General features: G+C 43.6%; 1 protein-coding gene across 1 annotated transcript in view; it reads right to left on the reverse strand.

Moving 5' to 3' along the window:
* Nucleotides 1–16874: 16874 nt before the first annotated feature.
* Nucleotides 16875–22242, reverse strand: part of exosc10 (exosome component 10) — a 78730-nt gene continuing 73362 nt past the window's right edge. Inside the window, exons 22-25 of the mRNA XM_070860156.1 lie at nt 22022–22190; nt 20627–20694; nt 18323–18393; nt 16875–17064 (exon numbers count right to left, since the gene is read on the reverse strand). Of these exons, the coding sequence (XP_070716257.1) occupies nt 17034–17064; nt 18323–18393; nt 20627–20694; nt 22022–22190 (339 nt within the window). The 3' untranslated portion in view covers nt 16875–17033. The remainder of the gene's footprint in view (nt 17065–18322; nt 18394–20626; nt 20695–22021; nt 22191–22242) is intronic.

The following is a 22242-nucleotide window of genomic DNA, read 5'->3' on the forward strand; positions in this document are numbered from 1 at the left end:
CGATTGGGCCTGTATTCACTGGAGTTTAGAAGGATGAGAGGGGATCTCATAGAGACATATAAAATTCTGACGGGACTGGACAGGTTAAATGCAGGAAGAATGTTCCCGATGTTGGGGAAGTCCAGAACCAGGCGACATAGTCTAAGGATAAAGGGTAAGTCATTTAGGACTGAGATGAGGAGAAACTTCTTCACTCAGAGAGTTGTTAACCTGTGGAATTCCCTACCGCAGAGAGTTGTTGATGCCAATTCATTGGATATATTCAAGAGAGAGTTAGATATGGCCCTTCCGGCTAAAGGGATCAAGAGGTAGGGAGAGAAAGCAGGAAAGGGGTACTGAGGTGAATGATTAGCCATGATCTTATTGAAGGTGGTGCAGGCTCGAAGGGTCGAATGGCCTACTCCTGCACCTATTTTCTATGTTTCTATGAACACCATGCAGCAGTCCTGGCACTAATTTGTCCTCACCAAGAATATTCCAAGCAGGCACCACTAGTGCAACACTGTGAATGCAAATTATTTTTTTCTTTGGACATGAATGTAATGAGCCAACGGCACCATCTGTATGTGGGGAGGTGGCGGGGCGGGGCGGTGGGGGGGGGGCGGAGAGAATGGAGTTGTCATGGACACATAAACAGAAACCACCAGCACTCTACTGCCAACGAAACACCACCTACTCACCCAAGTTGGAAGCGACCCGCCTGGGGTCAACTAGATAAAGCTAAGCCCAGAGCACAGTCAATGCAAAGGCAATTTGCACTAAAGGCTTGGGGGAGAGTGATGTCTTGTATCCTACATGGTTATTGTTTGTACTATTACAAGGTGTGCCACCAGAGGGCACTGCAGTGGGAGACTTGTAGGTTACCTGTACAGGTGTGCCAGGCCTAGTTTAAAAGGCAGGCCACCATGTGTGATCCTTACTCTGGAGTTATCAATAAAGGACTAAGATCACTACAGTTTAAGTACAACACATTGCCTCGTGGAGTAATTATCAGAGCATCTAAAGACTTAACAGATAGGGCAATGCATTTTTGGGATCAAGAGGTCAGAATTGAAGAAACACAGAGTTATTGGAAGGTTATAGGCAGAAGAATGTTACAGAGCTAGGGTGGGGAGCAGCCATGAAGGTATTTGAGCATGAGGATGTGAAATTTAAACTTGAGGCATGGAGGGACCGGGAGCCAATATAGGTCAACGAGCAAAGGGGTGATGTGAGTGGGACTTGGTGCGGGAAAGGATTTGGGCAGCAGAGCTTGAATGAATTGATGTTTATGGAGGATAGGAGGCCGGCCAGGGAAGCATTGGAGTAGTTGAGTGGTGGTAACGAAAACATCCATGAGGGTTTCAGCAGCAAATGAACTGAGGCTGGGGCAGAGACAGGCAATGTTATGGAGGTGGAAGCAGGAATTCTTTCTGATGGAGAGGATATCGGATTAGAAACTCAGTTTGGGGTCAAATAGGATACCAAGGCTAAGAACAATCTGGTTCAAGACAGTGGTAGGGTGGGGGTGGGTGGTTTGGAATCAGTGGCAAGGGTACGGGGCTTGTGGCAGAGGCCGAAGATGGTGGCATTGGTCTTCCCAATGTGTAGTCGGAGGCAATTGCATCTCATGCAATCTCAGACAAGGAGTCTGACAACACAGAGACAGTGGAGGGATGGAGAGAGACAACAGTGGAGGATCATAACCTCAACTCAACCTCTCGTTCTACCACTCTGAGGTATATGTGCTGCTGTGTTACCTTGGCTCGTTTAGTAGCACTCGGATTCAGAAGGCTGTGAATTGAAATCTCACTTCAAAACCTGGCCATATAATCTAGGCTGACATTCCAGTGCACACCAAGAAATACCACCAACGATGATTCCGCAAGATCCTGCAAATCCCCTGGGAGGACAGATGCACCAACGTTAGCATCCTCGATCAGGCCAACATCCCCAGCATCGAAGCACTGACCACACTCGACCAGCTCCTTTGGGCGGGCCACATTGTTCACATGCCTGACACAAGACTCCCAAAGCAAGCGCTCTACTCGGCAAGCGAGCCCCAGGTGGGTAGAGGGAATGTTTCAAGGACACCCTCAAAGCCTCCTTCATAAAATGCAACAAACCCACTGACACCTGGGAGTCCCTGGCCAAAGACCGCCCTAAGTGGAGGAAGAGCGTCCGGGAGGGCGCTGAGCACTTCGAGTCTCGTCGCCAAGAGCATGCAGAAAGCAAGCGCAGGCAGCGGAAGTAGCGTGCGGCAAACCAGACATCCCACCCATCCTTTCCTCCAACCACTGTCTGTTCCACCTGTGACAGAGACTTTAGTTCCCGTATTGGACTGTACAGTCACCAAAGAACTCACTTTTAAAGTGGAAGCAAGTCTTCTTCGATTTCGAGGGACTGCTTATGATGATGATGATGCACACCAAGGGAATGCAACAATGTGTAAGTAGATGTTAAACGTTAAATCAACACTCCATCTGTCTCTTCCAGGTGGAACTTAAAGATCCTATGGCACTTTTCAAAGAACAGCAGGCTGTTTTCCAGGTGTCCTGTCTAACATTACCCAATCAGTCAATACCACAAACAACAGACTAAGTCGTCACTTCTCACCTTGCTGTTTGTGGAATGTTGCCATGTGCAAAATCGCTGCTGCATTTGTCTTCAGAAGATCCATAGTACACTTCAAAGTAATTGATTGTATGAAGCGCTTTGGGATGCTTCTGAGAGATATCACAGGACACCATACACATTTTCTATACTTTACTTAGTACCTCCTAATTTCTTCTGTCCTTACCCCTCCTTTCCTGAAGACAGTGATTCATTGTAATGCTAGCCCTCCAATACCTCACCAAAGTGAATGACCTCCACGTGAGAACTTGGACAGTGCTGTTGGAGCTATTCAATTGTGTGTGGATACATCTCCTGCCCTTCCAAATCCTCGCAGGAAGCAAATCGCATTAACAACATAATTAAATTATAAGCAGCACGTAAAATGCTATGGAAGAGAAATTCGGGCACACCTCTGTTGGGATATTGTCCCGGACAGAGTGGCAAATTTTGCGCCGGCAAATGGTTTGCGTCTGCCACCGCAAAATTTATCAGCTGGGCCCTGAGTTTGGAGCGGAGCGCTAAGGGCTAGGCCGGCTGAGCAAGTGAAAAGCCCGAGCTAAACAGCCGGCCTCAGAGCGACCGAAGACAGGCCTCGGGGAGGGGGAAACAAAAAATCTGAAAAAAAACCCACCAAAAACATTCCCAATAAATAACTCAGGCCACCACAACATAAATCACAAAAAAAATCAAACACACTTACCTCAGGTTGACATTACTTACTTCACTGCAGCCACTACAGCTCGGACTGCCAGCTTCCACAGGCGTTCCCAGCAGGGGGCGCTCAACGGAACGCTAAGGGTCAGACGCGATCCAAATATCGAGCCGGTGTCACAACCAGGGGCGTTGCACACCGGCTCGCCACTTCTGGGCGGTAATGTTTCACGCCCCTTCGAAACCGGCCCCGAATGTCCCAGAAGTGCTTACTGCCGCCATTGCCACCCCTCCGTGGCGCTAACAGGGGCAACAGAAGACCAAAAAATCAAGCCCTATGATCTTTAACGGTCAAAAGTTCTAACCTTTGATCGTCTTTGTGCAAACAATCAAGATTATAATCACAGTCATTATAATTTTCAGATTACAGGTTTTCTCTGTAAAAAGGGCTCATGTAGTCATAAAAATAAATAAGCGGGGTAAGTGATTATATATTTTTCAAAAACCGCTGTCATGCAAAATTGACATACTCGGCTAGCAAAGTGCACTTCATGGGTTAAATCTAGAAATTCATGTAATATTCCCTTGTACTTGTCCCGCATAGGAAGGATAACGAGGGAGGCCGCTGAGTTATCTAGGCAGAATCAGAGACAAGCGGTGGGCATTGTGCCAGTGTTGGCTCCACTTTCAGAGCTATCTGTTTTATTCCTTATGGTCTGTGGCAATTTTCTACTGCTGAAGTGTGCCTAACTGGCCTTTAATAGGCTTACCTAAAATAGTAACAATTTTCAGGCAAGAGTAGGCCATTGGTCCATCTAAATCACCATTCAGTCCCCTCTTTTATAAAAAAAAAGCCACCTTAACACCATGGGCCACCCTCAAATCATAGCTCTGTCCCTCAGTCCTGGAAAGAACTTAGTTGTCCACCTTCACACTCCTTTCAATAACTTAATATCGTTTTTAAAATAAGGAGCCCAAAATTGCCTGCAGTACTCCAAACACAGTTTCACCAAGGCCTAGCAATACACCCCAACACTCTGTTAGCTTTCCTAACTGCTTGCAAACACTGTACAAAATGTTTTAGTAGTCTGTCTACTCAAACCCCAGATTCTGTGTCCTATTGCAAAACAGCACTTTCCATTTCGTACATAATCCATACTATCCTTTCCTTCGTTTAATTTTATAGCTTTATATTTCTCCGCATTAAATTGCATCTGCCACTTTTCCCTCAAGCCTTGGTTTCTCTAGATCACTTTGGATTTGTACACATTAATAACCAGCTTCTCCCAGTTCGTGTCATCTGCAATTTCTGACACTTTGGGCATGATTCCAGCCTCCAAAAATGATAAACAGTACAGGTTCCAACACCGACCCCTCAGGCACGCAACTTACAACTGACTATAATGCAGACATCCCCTAATATACCATAACTCGCTGTCTACAAATCAGCTAAGTTCTAAACCTATTTAGTACAGTACTATCTATCTGAAGAGCCTGAACGTTAAGCAATAGTTTATTAATTGGGGCAGAATCAAATGCCTTTCCAAAATGTAGATGTACAACACCCACTGTCTCGCTCAGGTCCACCAGCGATAGAAAGCAACTGCCAATGTTTAAAGGAGTCACATTGGGACAGGAACGAGGTACTGCATGGGTTGCTCCAGGACTTACTATTAACTCAATGCAAATTGGTCAAATTTGCAGATGATACCAAACTAGTAGAGGCCGTGGAATCGAAGAAAGCAGCTCAAAATACAGAATGAGTTAAACAAAATTGTATCAGTGGGACGAACAACGGCAGATGAAATTTAATGTGTAAATAAAAAGGAAAAAATGGGTGGCGCATGCATTCCATGAATGCTATTGGAACAGGTACAGGTGGAGTTGGAGCACATGTGGGGGCAATTTCTAGTTCTAGGTAGATTAAGTTAAATATTTACTTGTAGCACAAAGCACTACAAGTATTGGAGGCAAAAAGCAGCACCTTTTCCTCCCTCTGCACTGAATTCCCACTCTCTCTAAGTAAATTAACATGTCCAACCAATGCACAGCAGCAATCAATAAAACTAATAGATTGTTGAACTACACAGTCCAAAGAATGGAATACAAGTCAGAGGAAGTTACGATCAAACTGTACAGTGCTTTGGTCACCTTGAACATTGTGACCAATGCTTGTCATTGAGAAACAGGAGATACCCTGTACATTCAAAGAACTGGAGGCAGTACAGAGAGGAATTGTAAGGCTGAGGCCCAGTGTTAGGGATTTCTCAGCCTGGAAAGAAAATGGCTGAGAGATGAGTCTTTAAAAGTAAGTAAGATAGTTAAGGAAATAGAAAAAATAAATCTAGAATATTACTCTTGAGTTTTGAGAGTAGGGGACACAGGTTCAATCTAGTAAATGGTAAATTTACGATTGCTATTAGAAAGTTCTTTATACAAAGAATGTTCAACACTTGGAATCAACTTCCAGATAGACAAGTGGATGTGAAAGCCTTGGAAACATTGAAGGATTAATTAGGTGTAGCAAGTGTAGGGTCTTTCTAGATGCATGAATTAAAATGGGCTGCATGGTCTTTCTCAGTTGTAATTATCTTGTGATCCATATGCTCTTCAAATAAATTAATTAGGGATGATCGAGTATGACAGAGTGATTTGAAACACAGTGCTTCTAAACAGAGTGCCAAAGTTGGGAATTTGGAGAGAGTGGGAATTCAGCACGGAGGGGGAAGGAGGTACTGCTTTTTGCCTCCAATACTTGTAGTGCTTTGTATTACAAGTAAATATTTAATTTCATCTACTTAGGGCTAGAAATTGGCCTCATTTGCGCCTCTCGTTAGCGCCTCCGGGGGCGTTAATGGGGCGCTACAAGGTCTGCGACCGGGAGCGGCGAGAGTACCGACACCAGCGAACTTGCCGTGGAGGTTTACGGCAGCGGTTACTCCTAGCGCCACGATCTCCTGTGCCCCAGAGATTGTGACGTCACCTCGCTGCGCAGTGCCCCGGGTCCGAACCTCGGTTCCGCCCTCTGCAGCATTGCTGGGCGTCAACACCGGCAGCTGCAGGAGGCATTGTAAGGGAGGCCGGCCACTTGGGGAGTGGTAATTAAAGGTAATACCGCTTGCATTAGGTAAATATTTGTTTGGAACCCTTCGGTAAATTTTTCGCCATTTTGTTTTGCCACGATTGATCAGCCCTGCTCTCTGTTAGAGTGCTTGGGGCTGATCATCGCGGATCGTGGCTGTCATCAATCAGCGAGGAGGGACATCGATTTCATGCAGAGCCTGCAGAAATGGCCCTTCTCTTTCCGGGAGGGAAGGAGCCTTCGATCCCGGCAACGCTGCACCACTACCGCCCCACTTGCCGGCTTTAGCGCTCCAAGGAAAGTGTTAGCGCTTGGTTTAGAACTCCACTTCCTTCCTGGAGCACTAAACCGGAGCTTGCGTAGCGCCTGCCGATACTTTTGCGCTACTGCAAAGTTAGCACCCCAAACAAGACGCTACGCAATTTCTCCCCCCTAGAATTTAAACTAGATCTAGTAATTAGTTAAAAACAAAACTATAAACTAAGTTACTTAAATACATATATTTAATTAAATAAATGAAACGAGGTTGTACAGGGATGACAATGCAGGTGGTGTGCCACAACTGCAGCATGTGGGAGTTTGTTGAGAGCATTGCGATCCCAGACGACCCACGTCTCCAGTAAGTGTCTGCATCTTGAGGAACTTCAGCTCAGATTTGTTGAGCTAGAGTCTGAGGTGCAGACATTGCGAGGCATCAGGGAGGGGGAGAATTATCTGGACACATTTGATCCAGGAGACAGTCACACCCTTTAGGTTAGGTAGTGGTGCAGGTCTGGTTAGTGGTAAGGAACAGGAGGCTGGACAGGCATTGGCCTTTTCCTTTATCCAACAGATACGAGGTTCTTGCTGCCTATGTGGATGAGGGCAAAGTCTGCAAAGTGGATGAGCAAACGTAGCCGTGGTACAGGAGGCCATTCAAATGGGGGAGTGGAAAGGAATGTTGTAGTGGTAGAGTTAGGGTCAGGGGGATAAAAACTATTCTCTGCAGCCACGACCAGGAGTTCTGAAGGCTGTGTTGCCTGCCTGGTACCAGGGTGAAGGATATCTCCTCGCAACTGGAGAAGAATTTGTACTGTGAGGAGAAGGATCCAGTTGTCGTGGTCCATGTAAGAACCAACAACATAGGTAGAACCAGGAATGAGCTTCTGCTGAGAGACTTTAGAAGCTAGGGACCAAATTAAAAGGCAGAACCTCAAAGGTAATAATATCTGGATGCACGAAACATTCAGAACAAAATAGATGAATTAGTGGCACAAATAGAGATAAATGGCTTTGATCTAATAACCATTACAGAGACGTGGTTGCACGGTGACCAAGGTTGGAAATTAAATATTCCACGGTACTTGACATTTCAAAAAGACAGGCTGAATGGAAAAGGGGGAGGTGGGAGGTATAGCTCTGATAATAAAGGATGACATAAGGACAGTAGTGAGAAAGGATCTTGGCTCAGAACACCAGGAAATAGAATCAGTATGGGTGGAGATAAGGAATAACAAGGGGCAGAAAACTCTGGTGGGAGTAGTTTATAGGTATCCAAACAGTAGCTATACTGCTGGACAGAATATTAATCAACAAATAATAGGAATTTGTAACAAAGAGAGTGCAATAATAATGGGAGACTTTAATCTTCATTTAGACTGGGCAAATCAAATTGGCAAAGGTAGCCTGGAGGATGAGTTCATGGAATGCATTTGAGACAGTTTCCGAAAACAAAATGCTTTGGAACCAACAAGTAAACAGACTATTTTAGATCATGTATTGTGTAATGAGACAGCATTAATGAATAATCTCATAGTAAAGGTACCCTGGGGAAGTGTGATCATAATATGATAGAATTTCATAGTGGGTTTGAGAGTGAAATACTTAAATTCTAAACAAGAGTCTTAAACTTAAATAAAACCAATTACATAGGTCTGAGGGGCGAGTTGGATAAAATTAATTGGGAAATTAGATTAAAAGGTATGATGGTAGATTAGCAGTGGCAAACATTTAAATAAATATTCCAAAATTCTCAACAAATATACATTCCATTGAGAAATAAAAACTACATGGGAAAAGTAATCCATCCGTGGTTAACTAAAGAAGTTAAGGATAGTATTAGATTAAAAGAAGAGGCTTATAATGTTGCAAAGAATAGTATTAAGCATGATGATTGGGAGAGTTTTAGAAACCAGCAAAGAATGAACAATAAATTGATCAAATAAGAGAAAATAGAATATGAGAGTAAACTAGCAATAAATATAAAAACAGATCGCAAGAGTATGTAAAAGTATGTAAAAAGGAAGAGAGCAGCACAAATAAGTATAGGTCACTTAGAGGCTGAACCAGGAGAAATTATAATGGGGAATAAGGAAATGGCAGAGACATTAAACAACTACAATGGGTCTCAGCACTCCTGGGTGAATTAGCAGTGGGGGTGGAGGGGATAATTGGCCTGGGGTTCTCGCTCTAGATCACTATTTGGGAACTCCTGCTAGAGGTTTGTATGTGTGTATGTGGAGCTCTGGTAGGGCAGGATTGGATTTGGTTGTGATGCTGCTGGGGTAGAATTAGGATGTTCTACTACGCTACCGGCGCTATATAAATGCAAGTTGTTGGTGAATGTCCTGCTGATATTCATTATTGAGACGCACACATAAATAATGGCTGTTTAGGTGAGGACACCAGTGGAACCCGAACCCAGCATGGAGTCAAGATGGGCGGGGAAGAAAATTGGAAAGGATAGAAAGAGGAAACAATGGCAAGCTCCTCTCTAATAAACTTGGTCTATTGATTTCTATACAGATGTCTGTTTTCTGAGAGACATTCAAAGGATATCCATTCTTCCATTCATTGCAGTTGTTGCATTACTGATAAGTTATTTCTTTTGGTTGTAATCCACTTTACAGTAATAGGTCCGATCGAATGGCTCCTTTCTGTCATGAGTGTTCTTTCGAGCTTTTATTCTTTGCACCACAAAGTATCCTGTGCACAATCTCCAAGAAAATTTTAAAATAAGAATTAACTTGAATGGCCCACCAGTGATGAGATATATTATTAAAACGGTTTTGCACTAGCGTGTTTTCAGCCTTTCTGATGAGTATACTGCTCCGTTCCAGCACTTTGTGCCTACAATTCAGCTACACTCCTGCACTCTTCAAAGAACAAAATGATTCATCTCATCATGAACTTGTATAATCCTCTACATAAAATCCCCCAAAAAGTTCAATGATGAAAGAGTGAAAAGCAAAATCCCAGGTACAGTACTGATAAGTTGATGAATTTTAGTAAATGTAAAGGATGACTGTATGAAGTTGGAATACTATGTCTTAAGTTTGTGCCATTACGTTAAGAACTGTGTTAAGGCCATGGAGAGGGTTCAGAAAGGGATTCAATATACTGGAAATGAAAGACTTTAGTTATGAGCACAGACAAGAGCAACTGTGGCTCTTTTCATTACAATGTGTTCAAAATTATAAAGGGAGGATAAATTAGGGGAAATTTATTTTCATTGGTCAGTAACTAGAGGGCATAAATTTAAGACAATCACCAGAAGAATGGGAGAGATTAAGGAAATTAGATGGGTTAGAAATTTGTTGGGGGCAGTAGCTGACGAGGGACGGTATTGGACCATCTGCCCATTATGTCCACCACCTGATATTCAATCCATTGACGGCAATGGAACTGACCATTGGGCGAAGTGTATAACAGGCAGCCTGTGCAATACCATTCGGTTTGTGCTGTCACCCGTGATGACTTTCTAACCCTACATAATTTTTTACACACCAAGGGCTCTTGACATGGAATGCCTTAATAGAACTGGAAAGAGCGGGTAGAAGCAGAATCCATAATAACTTTTAAAAGGGAAGTGATAAAGATATGAGACGGAAAAATTTAATTTGATTTGATTAAGTTGATTCCGGAGATGAGGGGGTTGACTTATGAAGATAGGTTGAGTAGGTTGGGCTTATACCCTTGGAGTTCAGAAGAATGGGAGGTGATCTTATCAAAATATATAAGATAATGAGGGGGCTCAACAAGGGGGATGCAGAGAGGATATTTCCACTCATAGGGGAAACTAAAACTAGGGGACATAGTCTCAGAATAAGGGGCTACCCATTTAAAACGGAGATGAGGAGGAATTTTTTCTCTGAGGGTTATAAATCTGTGGAATTCTCTGCCCCAGAAAGCTATGGAGGCTGGGTCATTGAATATATTTAAGGCAGAGATAGACAGATTTTTGAGCGATAAGGGAATATAGGGTTATGGGGAGCGGGCAGGGAAGTGGATCAGCCATGATTTTATTAAATGGCGGAGCAGGCTCGAGGGGCCAAGTGGCCTACTCCTGCTCCTATTTCTTAAAATGTTATGGAGACAGGGCAGAGGAATGAGATTAAGTGGATAGAGCTGGCACAGGCAACGATGGGCCAAGTGGCCTCCTGTGCTGTAAAATTCCATTTATCTCTGCAAGCAGCTGTTGTATGGATCCACAGCACAAAACTGTCTTCAGTCTGGTCCAAAATTGGTAATTGTTTTTTAAAGAAAGGTTGTGTGGGAAAGGGAAATGCATTGAATCACAGAAGTTGATAGCACAGGAGGCCTTTTCAGCCCACTGTGTTGGTGTTTCCTCTTTGCGAAAATTCCAGAATGAATCCCACTGCCTTGCTCTATCCCCACAGCCCTGTATCTTCCTCTCCTTCAATTGTTTATCCAATTTTTCTTTAAAAGATGCAATGGCATTTAACCTAGATGAAGGTAGTGTCATGCACATTGGTTGGACCAACACAGAATACATTTATCATTTACAGGGAATGATACTGAAAGCAGTTGTGAGAGAAAAAGTTCAAGGTGTTACTGTGCAAAGATCAGTGAAGGTTCGTGATCATTGCAGAGAAGCTGTAGCCAAAGCAAACAAGGTATTGGGTTGTAATAGGACCACACAGTACAAATCAAAGGTCACCATTCTGTTGTTATACAGGTCATTGGTTAGACCGCATCTGGAGTACTGCACCCAGTTTTGGTCTTTGGTCCTCTCACATGGTGGCCTTAGAAAAGGTTCAGAGTAGAGCGATGAGAATTATTCCTAGCTTAAAGAATCTTAGTTAATCAGGTAGTCCTAAAGAGTTGGGTCTACTTACTCCAGAGCAGTGTAGATTTAAAGGTGACTTGGCAGAAGTTTATAAAATAATGGAAGAGCTCGGTTGCATGCCTACTGATAGATTATTCAAGTTTGATAGTTTGGGGAGGACCAACTTTTATAAGTTGAAACGACACAAAGGTAGGGATAAGCTAGATGTTAGGTGGTTCTCTTTTCCCCAGAGAGTAGTGAGTCTCTGGATAACATTGCTGGTTGGTGCGGTGGGTCCTCACTCTCTGTACGCCTTCAAGATGCAGCTGGACCGGTTCTTGGCTGGAGCAGAGATTGCATCAGATAGAAGGCAAGTAGATTAACAGATTTTGAACACATGGTCCACGTGATCTCCTGGACTGGTTTTGATCGCCTGAGGGAGGCGGAGAGGAATTTTCAGAGTACTTTTACTTTGATGTTAGCCCCATTTTTTGACTCTCCCAGGAGATTACATATCTGCGGGGGGTGGGGGGCAGGGGGGATTGGGGTGGGTGCGGCAGGGGAGGATGGGATTGGAATGGGTGCAGAAGGGGGGGATTGGGGTTGGTGCAGGGAGCAGGAAGGAAGTGTCTAGTCACGATGCTGTAGCTATCATGAGTGTGGGGCAGGCTTGATGGATCAGCTGGTCTTTTCCTGCCTGTTATTTTATATGTTTGTAGATGTAATAGGTACACTCTTCTCAGACTGCGGTTATGGCCTATTGTTGGGGTGGAGGAACCTTTAATCTAGCCTATGCTACATCTGAACTGGGAATGTTTTGACGCCAATGCCAAGCGGAAAAGGATAGCATTACCCTGACATCCTTCAGGATGAAAAAATTTCACATTGTACTTGATTAACTTGGTCCAGTTGTTATTTTAGACACTGCTAATAGAAACAGTCAGAATCTGCTTTCATAACAGCACACTATCAATGTTCCCCTTTCAGCTCCATTTACAATCTCCCTTCATACTCCGTTGCCTTTTTATGCTTGATTTTATATGCTGAAAGCACTTGCCATTTACAATCCTGTGGTTAGTCTTTGAACAGGACATGGTATCAAATCAGTTGTTTATCCTGTGAACTAGATTCCAATGGCAGGAAGAATGGTCAGGCAAGCATTTCTGGTGCTTACATGGTAAACATGGTAGCACTGCCTACCAAGCTGTGTTGATGTTAAACCTTCCTCTACATATTCGGAACTGGAAATTTTGTTAACTCGAAGAAAACTACTGAGGACCTGTCATATCAGCTTTCTGATGTCTCGCTGGTCCTTGTATCGAGGAAACAAACGTCACAATTTCTCCCATTGGCAATGGAAAAATAGCTTTGTCATTCATGGGATCTGGTTCATTTTTTGTAAAGATCAAGAGAGAGGCACAGGGCAGCACTGTGGGTTAGAACTCTGGCCTTTCACCTGTGTGATCTAGTTTGAATCCAGCCAAAACACTGACACAAAACTGTTCTTAATTCAGCAATAATTCGACAATCTCACTCAGAGAGCACGAGGATGGCTGGTGTGGAAAATGGAAATGTCACTCTGATTCACAGCAGGTCTGCTCCTGAGGATCAGGTACATAATAACTAGGAGCAGTAGGCCTTTCGGCTGCTCGAGCCTGCTCCGCCATTCAATAAGATAATCGCTGATCTTCTACCTCACTTCTTATGAAGATTGAGTAGATTGGGTATATACTCATTGGAGTTGAGAAGAATGAAAGGTAATCTTATTGAAACATATAAGATAATGAGGGGGATTGACAGGGTAGATGCAGAGAGGATGTTTCCCCTCGTGGGGGAATCTAGAACTAGGGAGTGTAAAGGGGAAAAAAGTACACTTGAGTAAGAAGGAATTAGGAAGTTCTGAGGAATCAGGAATTCTTCTGTCTTACGGTATGGATTGTAATAGTGACCGGTTATGTATAACCTGCTTATGTATGTAAAGCCCGCTTATACACTCGCTTACATTGGGCTAGTAAGAAGAGAATAGCGAAGCCTGATGAGTAATGAACCATCCGTGGTGTGAACTTTAGTATAGATTTACATAAGCAAATCCACCAAGGGCAACAGTCTGGAACATAGACTGTAATCAAGATGTGACTCTCATGAAAAACTGTATTAGACTAGTTCAGGACTCTCGGGAAGAGATAAGGAAGGTAGTATTTTGGAACAAGAGTTATTTCACATGTCATAGGGACTATGGCAAAGTTCACATCACTGAACAGCATGATTGACATGTGATGAGAGATGGCCAGGTGGGAACGAACCACTCAGAGCTAGTCTGATAAGAGCCAACAAATCAATGTAACTTCGCTGATAGCAGTAGACCAATCGATGGTTTTGTAGGAGGGTAGCACCCCTCAAAAAACTGTACAATTGTAATGGAACCTCTTGTACTTTGAACTTCCCTGGCATGTGCTCGAAATAAACTCGTTGTACCGAAGGTTTCGTTTGATGGATTCCATGGTGGTTATAAGGAATCAATACCCCCGCCCGTATATCAGGGAGTCTACCTCTCAGGAGAGAAGTCTTTTTTCTACTCCAACAATTGGCACTGCGAGCAGGGCAGACTCTCTGACCCAGCCGATGTAACAGCTGCTGGGGTGAGTCTGCCTTTTGCACCACCTACAAGTTAGAGCTGTAGCATTGAAGGGGAAAGAGAAGAATCCTGTATAACGAACAAGTTATAGTGAACCACGGAAGGACGAAAGCCGAGGTAGGAGATAAGTGTATATCCCGAAGCGTGATGGGTGACCCGGTAATTGGTTGTGCACAGCAGCGCAAACAAAGAAGGAATACAACCTAAAGGGGTCTAGAAAAATGGCCAGTGAAAGAGATAGGTGTATGGTGCCGAAACCTGACATGGAAGGGTGCTGGGGACCGATGAGAGCAAATTGGAATAAGATGTGACTCAAAAGGCAGGCGAAAGGGTAGGGGAATACGGGGAATGAAAGTGGATTGAATACAAAGACCACTCCGGGGCGAATAACCCCGACAAAAATGATGCAGCATTCTTGAAGATGTTTAAAGATGGGCTAGGAGAAGCCCATCAAAAGATAATTAAGTTAGAATTTAAGGTAGGAGATGACTACGATGAAATTTTGGAATGGACAGAACGTGTAGAAGAGTTAAAGTTAGAACAAAGGGAGAAGATAACAAAAATAACAGCAGCGACGGTAGCAGCAGAGACGAAGGGGGAGGAGACATACCCCCGTGCAGCTCCCGATACGTTTTAACTGCAATCAGGAAGGCCCACTTCATTAGGGATTGCCCGCAGAAGAGGAAAGTTTACGGAAATCCGAGAGGGAAATGTTACAATTGTGGTAAACCTGGACACTTGTTCAAAGATTGCTGGAATAAGGGAGGAGGCGCAGGAAGGCAAGGCCCCCAACAGGCAAAGAAGGGAGCACCCTTTTGCAGTATGTGGATGATATCCTTATTGCCTCCAGCACAGAACAACAACACGTACTAGCTTTAACTAGTGCTAGGAGCTCTACAGAGTGCAGGATTAAAAATAAATCCCAGGAAGTTGCAGGTGGGAAGGAGCGAAGTAACATATCTAGGATGCATAATATCACAAGGGAAGAGACAGTTGCCTGAGGACAGAAAAGAAGCAATCCTATCAATGCCCAGGCACCGTGAAAGGGATCAGGCAGGCACTAGGGCTATTCAACTTTTATGCCGAGATGGCCCAACCTATAAAGAACCTGGTCAAAGGTGGGAAACCCTCCCAAGAGCCTGTAAACTGGGGCCCTGATCAGGAAATTGCAGTTGCAAGATTAAAACAAGATCAGATCAGCCATTATCTTATTGAATGACAGAGCAGGCTCGAGGGGCCAAATGGCCTACTCCTGCTCCTATTTCTTATGTTCACTCCACTTTCCTGCACTATCCGCATATCCCTCGATTCCTTTAATATTCAGGTAGTGTAGAGGGAGAACTTCATCCTGTATGAAAGATCATTCTCCTATACACCGAAAAGGTGTTTCTCCTCCCATGCACCTTCTAGGCCACTAATCACAATGCACACCTGCCTCTGCTTGCTTAGAACAGCGTGGTGCACATATCAAAATCACCTATGTGATCCTTTTTAAGAAGGAATGATTCAAGCCAGTGTCAGTGGATATCACTCCCCAGTGTGCAGTACAAATCATCGAGCAAAATCACCCAACAAAGGAAAAAACATTGATATGTAACACATGACCCTGTAAATGTAATTAAAGCACCCGAACCTATCTGACTGCATATTTTAGTCCAGACTCTCTAAACTATCGTGACAATTGACATAGTAAAACTGAATGGGAAATGTCGACATAACAATTTACAATGGTAAATGAAGATAAAGCTGTAACCCAAAATCGTGACAATGGGAAGTAAGGTTGTGGACAGGAAATGCACGCCTTATTCACTATTAAAAATCTAGTGCGGATTTAAATCTAGAAACCACACAATAATGGTAATGAAGGTTTACTTGGTGGCACTTAAGAAAAAACTCCAGAAAATATTCCATGCACTCATTCTCCCCAGTGGTTAGATTAAACCAGTAAATATTTCTCATCAATACATTTCAAAAGCCTACGAGAAGCTCCCTTTCGGCAAAGTGGGTAATGTGATACCAAGCAACACACCCCAGCTTTGATTCCCATCTGAGCTGAGTAAACGGATCTCAGCAGAAACAGCGTTTGATGTGGCCTCTGTGTCCCTAGGTTAAGAGGCAAAAATACCCCAACACAAACAGAATTCCCACTGCTAACCTTTATCGTGACCCCTGCTGGAGTGTGCGAGACCAGATTTTGTTTTTTCTATTCATTCATGGGGTGTGGGCATCGCTGCCAAGGCCAGTATTTATTGCCCATCCCTAATTGCCCTAGAGGAGGTGGTGGTGAGCTGCTTTCTTCAACCACTGCAGTCCGTGTGGTGAAGGTGCTCCCACAGTGCTGTTAGGGAGAGTGTTCCAGGATTTTGACCCAGCGTTGAAGGAACAGCGATATATTTCCAAGTCAGGATGATATGTGACTTGGAGGGGAACATGGAGCTGATGGTGTTCCTATGCGCCTGCTGCCCTTGTCCTTCTAGGTGGGAGAGGTCGTGGGTTTGGGAAATGCTATCAAAGAAGCTTTGGCAAGTTGCTGCAGTGCATCTGGTCGATGGTACACACTGCAGCCACTATGCGCCGCTGGTGGAGGGAGGGAATGTTTAAGATAGTAACTGGGGTGCCAATCAAGTGGGCTGCTATTGGTCTCAGTTATGATGTAACCCTAGAACACGCTGCTCATGGACCAGCCTCTCATGGCCATTCGGGTGAGGCAGCAAATCTGTTCAGAAGGGATATAATCGGAGAACTTTTTCCAAAGCTCATAAGACAAGTTTTGCCTCTGCAAAAATGTTAATGACTTTTCAGGGCACTGGTTATCTGAAGGTGACAATTTGATGCTGCAATCTAATAACCACTCAAAACCAAAATTAACATTTTTGTAAAAGGTTTATTGTAAAAAGCTTTTCACAGTGCAACAATGTCCCAGAAATTCTAGAAATTAAAACCAATCAAGTACATAATATTGACGTGAAACAGTTAATAGCCATGACAGCAAAGGTGGTTCTGCTCAGCGCTCGCTCTGTCCTCTATCTCTTTGGCCAACTGTGTCTGAAGCCCCTGCATATTGGAGAAAAAAAATATATAAAAATTAGTCATATGCAACATAACCTACAATTCAAATTCCTGACAGTCCAGGACAACGGGGCAAAAGATATGAAGGATTACAGAATCAAGGCAGGTAGATGGAGTTAAGATACAGATCAGCCATGATCTAATTGAATGGCTGAACAGGATTGAGGGGCTGAATTGTCTTATTCCTGTTCCTATTTTCCTGAGAATCATAGAAAGTTATGGCACAGAAGGCCATTCGGCATCATGTCTGTGCTGGCCGAAAAAGAGCTAGCCAACCTAATCCCACTTTCCAGCTCCTAGTCTGTAGCCCTGTAGGTTACGGCACTTCAAGTGCACATCCAAGTACTTTTTAAATGCGATGAGGGTCTTTGCCTCTACCACCTTTTCAGGCAGTGAGTTCCAGACCCCCACCACCCTCTGGGTGAAAAAAATTCTCAACTCCCCTCTAATTCTTCTACCAATAACTTTAAATCTATGCCCCCTGTTTATAGACACCTCTGCTGAGGGAAATAGGTCCGTCCTATCCCCCTCATAATTTTATACACTCAATTAAATCTATCCTCAGCCTCCCCTGTTCCAAAGTAAACAACCCCAGCCGATCTAATCTTCCCTCATATTCTCCAGCCCTGGCAACACCCTCATAAATCTCCTCTGTACCCTCAAGTGCAATCACAACATTTCCTGCAATGTGGTGACCAGACCTGTACATAGTGTTCTAGCTGTGGCTGGAGAACTAACTCAGATTAATGTTGTAATTTTGACATATTGAGTTTGTAAGTGCATTTGTACTTGGTCGCTGGCAGGACCACAGGCGTATCGTGGGTGATTCAAGTCAACATCTGCTGTTATTACCAGATTTCAGGCTTTTCACCGGCATTGTGGGAATCACACTTGGCGATTCTGTCCCTTTTACTGTGAACAGGAGAAACCTGTGGCTTCACTTACAATATACAAAGGGGCTGTTCGTCCCTCGATCAGAAGTATGTGCTTGAAAACTTGGAATGGTTAGAAAAGACAGGGAGCTTTTAAAAGAAAAGCAAACAAGAATATCTGAATGTTTTCACAGTACAGCCACAGCTCTTTCTGCAATGCTGCATATGATGACTATGCATTGTAGTATCGTGCTACTTCTTTATGCATGTTGTTAATGAGCGGCAAATCTGGACATGCCTCACATCCTGGTGCACGGCTGAGAGTTTATCAAGCGATCGCAGTGATCTTTGTAGTTTACAAAGATGGTTACCTGTCTGACTTGCTGTTGGTGAAGGACATGCTTCTGTTTCCTGCAGATTGACGATTTTTCTTTCCAGTTTTCTAAACCAAGGAAAGTTCAGTCAGGACAGTTTAAAGATTCTTAAAACCTTCAATTTTTAAATGTTCATCAGAATAAATAACTGTACATAGCATTTCATCGGGCTGTGGCATCGGGATGAGGTCAACATCCAGAAAAAGCTATAATCAGATTTTTTTTAAAGCTTGCCAAAACACTATTGAAAGTAATTTTGACTGGAAACATATGGAAGCTGATTTTCCTGTTCAGTTATGGTGATGAACTGATGTAACCTGGGAGTGCCGGAGAGAAAAACTGTGCAATTTTATTGAAGCAGAGCCCTGAGGCATCAGTGCACCCAGGCACACGTCTGAATAGTTGCCTGCCTGACCAGCATGGCTTGCAAAAATGGGTTCCATATTCCTTTAGTCTCCTCCAAATTATTTTGTGTAGTTTATAATGATAAGAACAAGTTAAAGTTCTATAACGACTCAAGTAACTTGTTACTCAAAGTTCATTAGAGCAGGCTTCTTTTTTAAAGAATGAAAAGTATCAGCTGGGACTTTTTGATACTTCGAGTCTTCAGTTTGAAATGCAAAGTGCTGTAGGGACACGGAATGCCCTACTAGACACTGTGGTGGAAGCAGGATAGCGTTTGAAAAAAATAAAAGCAAGTGGATAAATATTTGAAAAATAAATTCTTTAAAAAAGGTATGGGGAAAGGATAGAAGAATGGGACAGATTTCAGAAAGATGATGTAAACACGATAAGCTAAATGGCTTCCTTCTGTGTGGCAAAATTCTACGTTTCAATGAAAATCTATGCAGCGTCATTTTAAAATCCTCAAATACAAAATAATGACATAGTTTGTGGCAATCTATTGATATGCCTGCAGATTACAGGTCGAGTACAGATGGAGCTGTAATGTGGAAATGAACTTGGTAGCATAAATACACCAACAATCCTATAATCTGTAATATATCCCATCTTTTTAATGAATAATACAGGCACTATAATTATTGTTGTTGTTGTGCAAAACCATGTACAAGTCTGGATAACTAATTAGCTATAAATAATGCTCCATATTGAAGAATAATAGCCAAGTAACATCATAGGAGACCCAGGACAATAGGCTCTTGATATCAGAGGTGCAAATTCACAGAAAAATAACATTTACAGGGTTATAATTTTCAGAACTTTTGGGAAGAGATAGTATCTGGCAAATATCATAATCGAACATTTCACCCATGTCAATTCAGTCCTAGCTACTGTACTGGCACACATCTGATCAAGCGAGTGAGCAAATATCCAATGTCTTCTACATTACAAAGCAAGAGTTTGCACTCATACAACGCCTTTCAGAACCTTAGGATGTCCCAAAGTGCTTCTCAACAATTACTTTTGAAATGAAGTTACAATTGTTATCAAGACCAAGATGGCAACTGATCTGTGCAAGGCAAGGGCCAGCAAGCAGGTGAATGCCCAGTTAAACCGTTTAGGTGGTGAGGGTTGAAGGATAAATGTTGGCCAGGACACCGGGAGAACTTCTTGCTCTTCGAGAAAAATGACATGGAATCCTTGATAATCCACCTGGCAGAGCCTTGGTTTAACATCTAATTCGAGACACAGCACTTCTGACAATGCAGCATTCCCTCAATACAGCTCTGAACTGTCAGCGTGATTACATGCTCAAGTTCCTTGATAAAGTGCAACATCCTCACAGACACCTGGGAGGCCTTGGCCCGAGACAGCCCTAAGTGGAGGAAGAGCATCTGGGAGGGCACTGAGCACCTCGAGTCTCGTCGCCGAAAGCATGCAGAAACCAAGCGCAGGCAGCGGAAAGAGCGTGCGGCAAACCAGACACCCCACCCACCCTTTCCTTCAACGACAGTCTGTTCCATCTGTGACAGAGACTGTAATTCCAGTATTGGACTGTAGAGTCACCTGAGAACTCACTTTTAGAGTGGAAGCAAGTCCTCCTCGATTGAGGGACTGCCTATGATGATGATGCTCAAGTCCTGGAGTGGCTTGAACCCACAGACATTCTGCCTCCAGTGTTAGAAGTGCTACCACCAAGCCAAACTGACATTATTAATGGTTAAAAAAGAAAGATATTTATTTTAAAAACAGATGACAATGAATGTTATATTTACTTACTTTATTGCCATGGTTAACATGGCTCACTTGTCCTTACGGACTTTATCAGGATTACACTGACCCTGTAAAATTAAGAGGCAACATGCCAGTCATTGTGCTATTTTGAAGCAGTGGTTTTACCTTAGAATGGGGCACATCAGCTTCAAGACTGGGATCAAACTGGGTTGATTCTTTAGACTTGCTGCCAGCTGAAAGAAAGGATCAAAATATTGGAATAGAAATGCACATTTTGTACATAGAATGCACCTCACATCTGCTGAATTTTTCAAAATTGCCTACAAACTCAGACCTCTGTTTATAGACAAGAGAAGCTCCCCACAATTCTTCTCCCCCTTTGCTTCCCCATTACCTGAAGGTACAGATTCATACTTGGAAATAGTTTGAGGGCACTGGTCACTCTCCTCTACCTCATTCAAATGGCCACTCTTCCATGTTCTAAGTGTAGACAGAGAGTGCTCATCTGCTATTCACTATGGAGGGCATCACAACTCAGCAAACTCCTGTCCTGGGTGTGCACACAAACAAGAATCCTTGGGTAGTGATCAGGAGCAGAAACCCTGAATGATTTTCCCTCTTGCCAGCCTAGGGGGCTGAGGTCAATCCTGGTGCCACCACTGACTGCTATCCCAGCTGAAATAAGCTAACTCAGTACAACTCCAGCATTGAACCCGAGACCTTCCCAATCTGTGCACTCAGTACTGGGCTAGACAGCGGAAATCAATGTTCCCTCTAAGCTGCGCGTTTCAATGTTAAATTTTGCACAAAACTGTGAATGGGCCGTGCAACTCCCAAAATAAAAAATAAAAAATTAGGGGGAACACTGATGCCAATACTCAGTGATGCATCAGAGGGACATGCTCCGCCTTTAAAGAACTGAAACCATATTAACACTGAAGCGCTGACAGACACGATGGCAGATTCTTGTTTGCCCAATAGAGTTTACCTGCGTTAATGCATTCACAGGGTGAATGTTTTCCAACTTTGCTGACAGTGTGCTCTTTCGGCACAGGGCTCAGTGGAGCAATCTGCCTCAAGATGGTAGGGAAACACGAGATGAAGTCTCATCCAGTGGCGGGGCATCTTGTGTCAAGTAATTAAGGAAATGCATCAATGCCAGTGTGGAGAATTCAACCACGTGATCAATGTTTGGCACCGACTCTTTCTCCAGAGCTACAACAACAAGGACCAATGTCAGGAAGGCTCCCAAATGTTGCACTCCAGAATAAGTGACGGTGGGTCTGCAACAGCAAGTGAACTCCTAATTTCAAACTTGCCTCACTGTTCAGTTCCTGAATTCCCCACACAATAAAAAAGGGAAAAAACTGTTAAAAACTCAGCACTTATAGATTAAAGAGCCATTCCTCATGCTCTATGGGTATGGGACTACTTCTGAACAGCCTTCATCTGCTTTCTCTCAGCAGGAGGAGGGGGAGAACACAGCTCTCCTGGCTGAAGGACAGTTTGGATGCAGAATCTCCATCCAAGTATTAATCTAAAGATTAAGCCACAACAGACCTGCAAACACTTTGAAATCAGACTTGCTGTAATCGAACGGTTTGAAGCTTTTGGGATTTTTTGGCTCCTCCATATTCGATTTTGGCTTCTTCTTTTCTGGAGGTGCTGCCTCACTTCCTGGTCCGCTCTTTGCTCTCTCCCTCTTCATCAATTGCTGGTCTGCTGCCATCTGTGAGGTGAGAACACACGTTTAAGAGTATGGGAGGGGAGAAATGGGCCTC

Source organism: Pristiophorus japonicus, chromosome 18 (genome assembly GCF_044704955.1).
Source record: "Pristiophorus japonicus isolate sPriJap1 chromosome 18, sPriJap1.hap1, whole genome shotgun sequence".
NCBI lineage: Eukaryota > Metazoa > Chordata > Chondrichthyes > Pristiophoridae > Pristiophorus > Pristiophorus japonicus.